The 9,229-nt window shown below is 36.6% G+C and overlaps 1 protein-coding gene across 1 annotated transcript in view; it reads right to left on the reverse strand.

The window, feature by feature from the left end:
- Nucleotides 1-8,780, reverse strand: part of LOC136846521 (uncharacterized) — a 13,675-nt gene extending 4,895 nt beyond the window's left edge. Inside the window, exon 1 of the mRNA XM_067117367.1 lies at nucleotides 8,619-8,780. Within this exon, the coding sequence (XP_066973468.1) occupies nucleotides 8,619-8,710 (92 nt within the window). The 5' untranslated portion in view covers nucleotides 8,711-8,780. The remainder of the gene's footprint in view (nucleotides 1-8,618) is intronic.
- Nucleotides 8,781-9,229: the final 449 nt, after the last annotated feature.

A 9,229-nucleotide genomic window follows, 5' to 3' on the forward strand; every position in this document is an offset into this window, starting at 1 on the left:
ACAGTAACAAAAATAACTGTGGAGTCTCTTCTTCTTCGTTTTATATTTTTTATTGTCTTTGTCTTTCGACAAGAGGCAAGTGGAAAATTATTGTAACTGATGAGCCGAGATCATCAAATGACTAACATAGAAAGAAAGAGAAAATAGGTTAGGAAAAGATCTCCTCCTTGCGACGATTGATTGATTATAAAAATCAAACTATATAGCCAAGTACTGGGCACTTTCAGCCATTCAACGCTAAAGACAGTGAAAAGAGGGAGCTGGAGTGGAAGACAGCAGGATGGATGAAAGGAAACAGGAATAGAGGTAGAATAAAAGGCTAAAAACTGAGTGCAGTCAGGGGCCGAAGGCACTGACTGCACTAACCCCTCGTGGGATTCTTCTCCTTGAGTCATATTGTCATCTGATTTCAGGTTATGTTACCTGCTTGTGAAGTGCAAGAAATAAAAGTGGAGATTCCCTTTGGCTCTGGTGGTTAAAAAGGCAACACTACACGAACATGCTTTCATATCAACAGATCATTTCGAACTGATCAGAAATGTCCAGGGTCCTCTTGGCGTCAGAGAAAGGTCCTGACGTGCTCGAGATGACTGAGTGCTGACTTCTGAGCTGAGTTATCACGAAGCTGACATAACACGGGGAAGTTGACAAACGAACAAACGGAAGTAAACACCATAGTCGCCACTATTTGTCGGGACTAACACCTGCCAGCATAAAACTAGCGAGAATAGAAGCAAACAAACGTGTTCTCCATTAATACAATTTCCTCTGAAATCCCTGACAGACCAAGAAAAACAATCAGGACGGGAAGTGACTGATAAGGGATAGTTAATAAAATCCACAATCTCTTGATTTTGCAACAAGCCAGCTGGGTTTATCGTTAATTACGCCGAGTGTTCGAAAACTTTTATCTTTATCTTGTGGCGCTTGCGTCCCTGATAGTAAGGGTATTTGGGTATTTTTAGTGCTCGGGGACTCTTTTTTTTTCCTCTTCTTGTAAAGATGTCGTTAATATGTAAATATATATATTATATATATATATATATATATATATATATATATATGTACGTATTATACATATATATAAAATATATATATATATATATATATATATATATATATATATATATATATATATATGTATATATATATATATACATATACATATTTATATACTCATCTAGTTGAAGTTCTTCACTGGAGGGGTGGGTAGAGCTCTCGGCTAGCACGCTGTTGGCCCAGCGTTCGACTCTCCAGCCGGCCAATGGAGAATTAGAGGAATTTATTTCTGGTGATAGAAATTCATTTCTTGTCATAATGTGGTTCGGATTCCACAATAAGCTGTAGGTCCCGTTGCTAGGTAACCAGTTGGTTCTTAGCCACGTAAAATAAATCTAATCCTTCGGGCCAGCCCTAGGAGAGCTGTTAATCAGCTGAGTGGTCTGGATAAACTAAGATATACTTATTACTGTTGTACAAGTATACGTGATGAGTCACAAAATTCCGAGACTACCTCACAGATGTGATCAGGACTGAACTATTGCCCATCACAGTACAACTCATTGCCGTGTAAACAGTGCTTTTTTTTGGGCCTCTTAAGCTTCATTCTTGAGCATTTATACACAGAGGGGCTAGCAACCTCATCCCAAAGAGAGTGTTGATGCAAAAGGATGTCATCACATTGACATTCATCGAGAGATTCCATGGGTCCCAGGGTGACAGTAGGGGAGATATGACACAGCAACCCACCCCCTGCAAACCGGTTTGCCCACCCCGGGTGGGGGCGCATTAGGCAGGGGAACGGGAAGGTAGGAAGACATCCACCCTCCTCCTGCAAACCGGTTCTTCCGCCCCGGGAGGGGGCGGGGTAGATAGGGGAACGGGAGGGTAGGGGAGACATCCACCATCATCCTGCAAACATGCTTGTCCGCCCCGGGTGGGGTGGGGTGGGGTGGGGTAGGTAGGCGTAACTCGAACTTGAATATTCAAGATATCCCATGGCTAAATAGTAATTCTACATAGTGCCTTGTCTAAACTCAGTTGTATTTTGCACTTACCATTAAATTCAAGAGGTTTCTCTGCCAAATAAAATCTGATAGCCAAAGTCGTTTGATAATTGGAGAGGTTGCTGTAATAAAATCAAGGAACATCCCTGATGTTAATTTTGCATAGAGCAATCATTTTAGACTAAATTCATGTAACTGACGTTACTGCTTGTTCTGAAAATGTAGGTCAATAAGCAAGCACGAAGTCGTCACATTATTCTGCATAAATTGCGTACTCATACATACACACATCATATATATTGCCTATTACAAACGGAAAAAAGAATTGCAAGCATGACTGGTCAGTATAAATAAACAAACAATAAGCACATACGCATATATGTATGTATACATATATTCCTGTATCTATATATATATATATATATATATATATATATATATATATATATATATACATATATATATATATATATACATATATATTAAATACACATATATATATATAATCAGAAAGCTACAAACGTCCTTTAATATCAATTCGCTCTACCTGAAATAATATATTTTCATATATGTTACCGAAGGTGGATTTTTAGTTGATAGTAAGTCTAAAAATTCCTTCTTGTAACATATATGAAAATATATTATTTCGAGGTAGAGCGAATTGGATATTAAAGGACGTTTGTATTTTTCTGATTGTATATGAATCACGGTGATGTGATAAATAGTCATATATATATATATATATATATATATATATATATATATATATATATATATATATATATATATATATATATATATATATATATATATATTTATAATATATATAATATATATATATATATATATATATATATATATATATCTTTGTTTATTCATTCTGATTAGTCATGCTTATAATTCCTCTTCCCATTTGCAATGGGCAATATTAATAATGATAAAATAAAAGGTAATATTTCAGACTCCTATAATACTGAAATGCATGCACGATCTGTGCATCGCCTGTTATGTTATGTGATCTCATTATCATCTCTGATACACGATATCCATGTCATTATCCTTCATTGTACAAAAGTGAATAACCTATTCTCTGTTATCAGCATTCTATATTCCATAGGCAACAATGACCCATCATCCTCTGTATTTTCGACCATTTTCTGATAAACTTTGAGCTGTGGGGTTTGGAATTCGAAACGAAAATGTATTTCTCTTTCCTAGGCGGGACTCGAACCCATACCGGAAGGAACACTGAACACAAACGTTTAAGAACATGGAAGGAATATTTCCTAGAAAACACAGACTTCCTCTAGAACTTCACTGCAAAAGTTTGTTCGCTGAGAGAAGATTTTACCTTTTATTGATGGATCCTCCAAGGCTCTTGCTCTTAGTCACTTCCTCTGTGTTTCCTTTTTCTTGAAAATGAAAACAACGGTTGACTTTAGGATGCTTTCCCTGCTTCGTATTCTAGTTACCTGTGAAGAGATAGATACGTAAGGATGATGAAGTTGGCAAACAGGAGGCTAGTTATCTCAGTCATATCCAAGTGACGAAAACATGAACATTAGTCTTTCAGTGAGTTGAGACTTCTATGGATTTGTATGGAAGCCCAGTGAGTAGCAGTTATTGATTTTCTTACAGAATGTGAAAAAGATACATTTCTCTTCAGTTCATTCACTATGATATATTTTCTCTCGTTCAGTGACCATCACAGAGGTCTGTAGCATACAAACTTAGGCAAAATTCATGGAGGGTTGGTTGTCCCCAAGGGCTGCTAAGCTCTCCTTGAGGTAAAATCATCTCCTTCAGGGGTAAGATAAACCAAGACAGCTAAAAAGTTAATCCCTGTTTGAATCTCCCAAGACATAATTTGAATCCTCTTCTGCCCACCTAACACGTTCACCACTGCACCTTTTTCTTCCTGAGGGAAGGTACATTAACCTTGAACTAAATAGTGTTCCGCAAGGTAGTGGAGCTCCTGCCTAGAAAGCAAACCTTGCAGGGTGCGCAGCTTGCCCAAGGATAGCCTGGAGATCACCACAGTGCAAAGTCATCTCATTCTGTCCGTTATCCGAAGCATTGCAGTTGATATAGTTTGTCCTCTTGTCACTGAGGATAGGCCACTTTCCCTGAATGCTGGGTAACCCCAGAGAAGAAATAACGCAAAAGCCATTGAAACATTCATCCTCTCAGGTGCAGAACACTTCCAGAGCACTAGTAGTTTTATATGTTTTATATATCTACAGAGGTGAAACATCAGTAGTTCATCTCGACCTCAACACACACACACACACACACAAACACACAGTACCACTCACCAGAGTCTTCCCGACCGTTTCTGTCAAAGCCAGCTGTTACATTATCTACCCAGGAGCTAAATAACGAAATGGTTCCAGTGCCAGGTCATAAGACCAAACTTCTATGAATTAAACAAATAAAATATTTTACGTCTTCCTTTCTCTGCCTTCCTCCCAGGGCTTTCTAATTATATTATATTATATTATATTATATTGTATTACATTATGTTATATAATCGCTGGTATGGTCGCTAGTGTCATGACATCCCGTTCAGACGTCGCGAGTGTGCGCCTCCCCAAGGCGATGAAAAAAATCATTGGCTCTGTGTCATGACCAGTTACTGCTTGAACTTCAAGTCAGTGGCCCCTTTGGTGTGCTTGTTCCATGTGAATAGGTTTCATCTACCGAAATAATAATAATAATAATAAATAATATATCCGTTTCAATAGGCTCTTATCCTGATTTTGTTTTGTCTTTCAATCTGGATGTCTATCATAGTTCAGGCTACCCTCGTTTTCTTTCTCCTTCCCATTTATTCCGGACTTGCGCTAAGGGAAGGCTTTCGGTTGCTCGTGACATCGACCTTTAATTTGAAATAAATCGTGCCAAGTTTAATTAATCATTTCTAAAGTCTGTTTTCAAGTTTCCCCGTGATGGCTACCAGCGGGAGGATCCGACAACAATGGTGTGAGACTAGTTACATTGTTCTGCTAGATATTAAGAATTTTAAATGCGCGTTGACATGATAATTTAGAATTATACGAGTAGTTTTGCAAACAGACATGTTTGACGATATCAGAATGTAGGGTAATGGGAGAGATTTATTTGTTAACGGCTCAGTGTCTTCACGAAGATCTTACTTACAGGATATATATATATATATATATATATATATATATATATATATATATATATACTCGTATATATATATATATATATATATATATATATTATATAGAGTGTATGAGAATATGTGCATGCGTGTGCACAAAATGAAGTATAAGCCTTTATCCAGTATTAGACCTACCACACAACAGAATTATGGTCTGAACAGAATTGGGTACAGAAGTTTGGACTTTCTCTCAATGAAATTGAAAATATATATGAAAATAAACTTTTAATTCTGCCGCGAATTTCAAGAAGGGATTCTTCTCTACCCTTTCGGAAGAGTAGACTCATATCTACGATGACTTGCTCAAGATCTCAAAGAGTTATCAGTCCTGATCAAAGTCGCGGAGATAAGCGGCCGAGAACTCTCTCATTCATTAAGTTGCTATGTCCTCATTTTTGCTTCTGATTTTCGTCATCAGCTGTTCTGAAATTAACTTTCAGCTTTTGCAGTACTCTTGTTTCTGTGTACTTGGGTATTTATACTTACTGTATGTACAACACTGGATTTTTTTGTCGCGCATACATGCTTAATTTTTCATACTCAAATACTAGTTATTATATGTGACTTAATGTTTGTGGAAAAAAAAATATATATATATATATATATATATATATATATATATATATATATATATATATATATATATATATATGGTGTGTGTGTAATGTAAGCAAATGTTTATGTAAATATATATGTATTGTACTGTATATATATGTACATATACATATATATATATATGTATATATGTATATATATACGTGTGTGTGTGTTTGTGTAACAGCCATTGAGACCATTTAAATTCTCGACTTCCTAACATCTTACTAGAAACACTTATCACCACAAGGCTTGGGGTCCGGACGGGGAATTTCGACGAAACCTTTCCTCGTGTGTTGGGACTCATATCAATGTGTAGTAGGTTAGGGGTGAGGTTAATCAAAGGCTTGTCACAATGATAAGTGTATCTAAAAGGATGTTGGGAAATCTTGAAATTTATAGGTCATTGTGGCTGTTACAGATCATATATATCAATAAAAGCGACCAACAATAGTGTGTGTATATATATATATAATTATTTTATATATAAATATATATATATATATATATATATATATATATTTATATTTATATATATCTGAAATTTTTTTATCGCACCATGATTTATATACAATCGTGAAGCTACAAATGTCGCTTAATATCAAATTCACGCTACCTCGGGAATATCTCCGATGGGGAATTATCACCGAAGGGGAATTTATAAGTGATAAATGGATTGGTACTGCCGGGTCACGAACCCTCGACACAGAACTTACCCAGCAACTCCAGTCGACGTTACCACTGAGCTATCAAGAGAGGTATAAGTCAATGCCGAATCTAAGCGACATTTTTAGCTTCATGATTTTATATATATCTGTATACATATATATATTTATATATATTATATATATGCATATATGTATATGTAGTACATATATACATATATATAATTGTTGTTCACTTTTACTTGATATATATGATTTGTAACAGCCACAATGACCTCTAAATTTCAAGATGTCCCAACATCCTTTTGGATATACTTATTCTGTGACAAGCCTTTTTTAACCTCACTTAACCTACCACACATGGATTTATATATATATATATATATATATATATATATATATATATATATATATATATATATATATATATATATATATATATATATATATATATATATATATATATTCATATAATACGAGGACATAATCTTTCATGAAATTCAGATTCAACCATTTTCATGATGAAACAAATTTATAACTTAACTATTTGTTATCATATTACCAAACGGAAAATGAAATATCTACTTAATACTACACATGCAGCATTAACCTGGTCATTTCTTACTTAATTGTCATCTTTGAAAGAACAGTAATATTTACTTCTTATGACTATTAAAAAAGTCATGGCAGTTACGCATGCGAGGACCTGAGGACGAAATGGAAACATAAAGAACACTTAAAATCAGGCGAAGAAACGTTGGAATCGAGTGTCCTCTGCACTCTCAGACCAATGCTACTCAAATTTGACCTTGGGATTCTTCGGGGAAGCTCAGCCCAGAACGATAAGCGTAGGAGGTAATCGAAGCTAGTATGATAAAAAACAATGAATCGTTGTCAAGTCAAGTCTAGTTCGTGGCTAATCAGCACCTCAACCAACGTTGCCTTTGAGTTTCGAGAGCAGTCCGGGTGGAAACAGGTCGGTTGCTGCTCATCTTAAACGTGAAACCCCGTAGGGGGTGGGGTCGTGCCGTCACTGCACCTCACGGGGTGCACTGTAGGCATTACTTAATGTTCTTTGCAGCGTGCTTTCGGCCCCTAGCTGGCACCCCTTTCGTTCCTTTTACTGTACCTCCTTTCATATTCTCTTTCTTCCATCATACTTTCCACCCTCTCCTAACAATTCATTCATAGTGCGACTGCAAGGTTTTCCTCCTGTTACATCTTTCAAACCTTTCACTGTCAATTTCCGTTTCAATGCTGAATGACCTCATAGGTCCCAGTGCTTGGCCTTTGGCCTAAATTCTATGTTCAATTCAATTCAATTCAATCCTTAATCGTGAGAGTTTTCTAGTTCGATAGACAATGTCGCTACGTCTTGCGAATGATTTAAGGTTATATAAAGAACTTCAGATCAACTGTCAATTTCTAAACTTATAGTCAATTTTTTTGGAGCTGACGGCAAAAATCTCCAGCCTATATCGTTGTAACTTGGTGGCCTCGGCTGAGCGGCATGAGCTGTCCAGCCAATCACGAATAGCTTCAATGATATCGTCTGAGTAAATTTACCGTCAGCTTTAACAAACCCGTATTTAGTATGTTTTACTGGCCATGAGTACATAGAAACTAAAAGAAATTTTAGTTCAAGGAAGATCAGGTATGTAAAAGTAATCAGTAGTGTTATAACGATTTATATATAGATTACGTCCTGGGTATAAAACGCAAAACTTCTTTACATGCCCGAAATTTAGCCATTTGCATCGCTGCAATCCCCTGTTCCTTCTTTCACTTATAAAATTAATAATTGCTGTAATTACTCTCTTTTTCTTTTCTTTCTTTAATAAATAACTTTCAGTGGTAGTGTATACTACTTCATTCATTTTATGTACTAGCTTTGCTTAAGATTAAGTGGAAGAACATGCGCATCCCCACACACGCGCACACACACACACTCACATATATATACATATATGTATATATATATTTATATATGTATGTATGTATATATTTATGTGTGTGTGTGTAATGCAAAAACAGTGAGTGACAGTTAAAAACCAGAAACACGCCCAAATGCACGCGAAAGCATCTTTAAAACAAACCGTATGATTCCAATCACGTTTTCTTATCTCAAAATGTCACCACTCTCACCAACACAAATGTGTCCCTTACGTTCTGGGTTCCTCTCCAAACATGAAGTACTGCAGAGGTGCTCCGGACAGCGATTGGGGATGCTTCGGCGTCAACTGCCCAGGAAAGTCCATCAAGATCTGTATCGAAGCGTACGGACGGACTGGCCCTGTCACCCGATGTAGACGGTGAACCAATCATACGCTCTGAACTGGTACAGATAAAGACCAGCTCTCGCCTGTGAGATTAGCGTTCTGTGTCATACCAGGAACTTCGCTTCTTATCTTCTGACTGGCCTTGTGGGGGTGATCTGAGGAGGTTATCTTCGCGTTATTAATCCGTCGTGTAGTATCTCAACTCGAGATTATTTGAAGTCAGAGGGGTCTGGTTCCTTTTACAAAAGAAATATTACAAATTCGGTGACATTTCCTCAGAATTCGTGCTATCAAATCGATATTCTGTGTTGTCAGCAAATATGGGTATGAATTGAACTGGATTGAACTGAACATAGAATTTAGGCCAAAGACCAAGCACTGGGACCTATGAGGTCATTCAGCGCTGAAATGGAAATTGACAGTAAAAGGTTTGAAAGGTGTCACAGGAGGAAAACCTTGCAGTTGCACTTTGAATCAATTGTTAGGAGAGGGTGGAAA

The sequence above is a fragment of the Macrobrachium rosenbergii genome, chromosome 15, assembly GCF_040412425.1.
Source record: "Macrobrachium rosenbergii isolate ZJJX-2024 chromosome 15, ASM4041242v1, whole genome shotgun sequence".
Lineage (NCBI taxonomy): Eukaryota > Metazoa > Arthropoda > Malacostraca > Decapoda > Palaemonidae > Macrobrachium > Macrobrachium rosenbergii.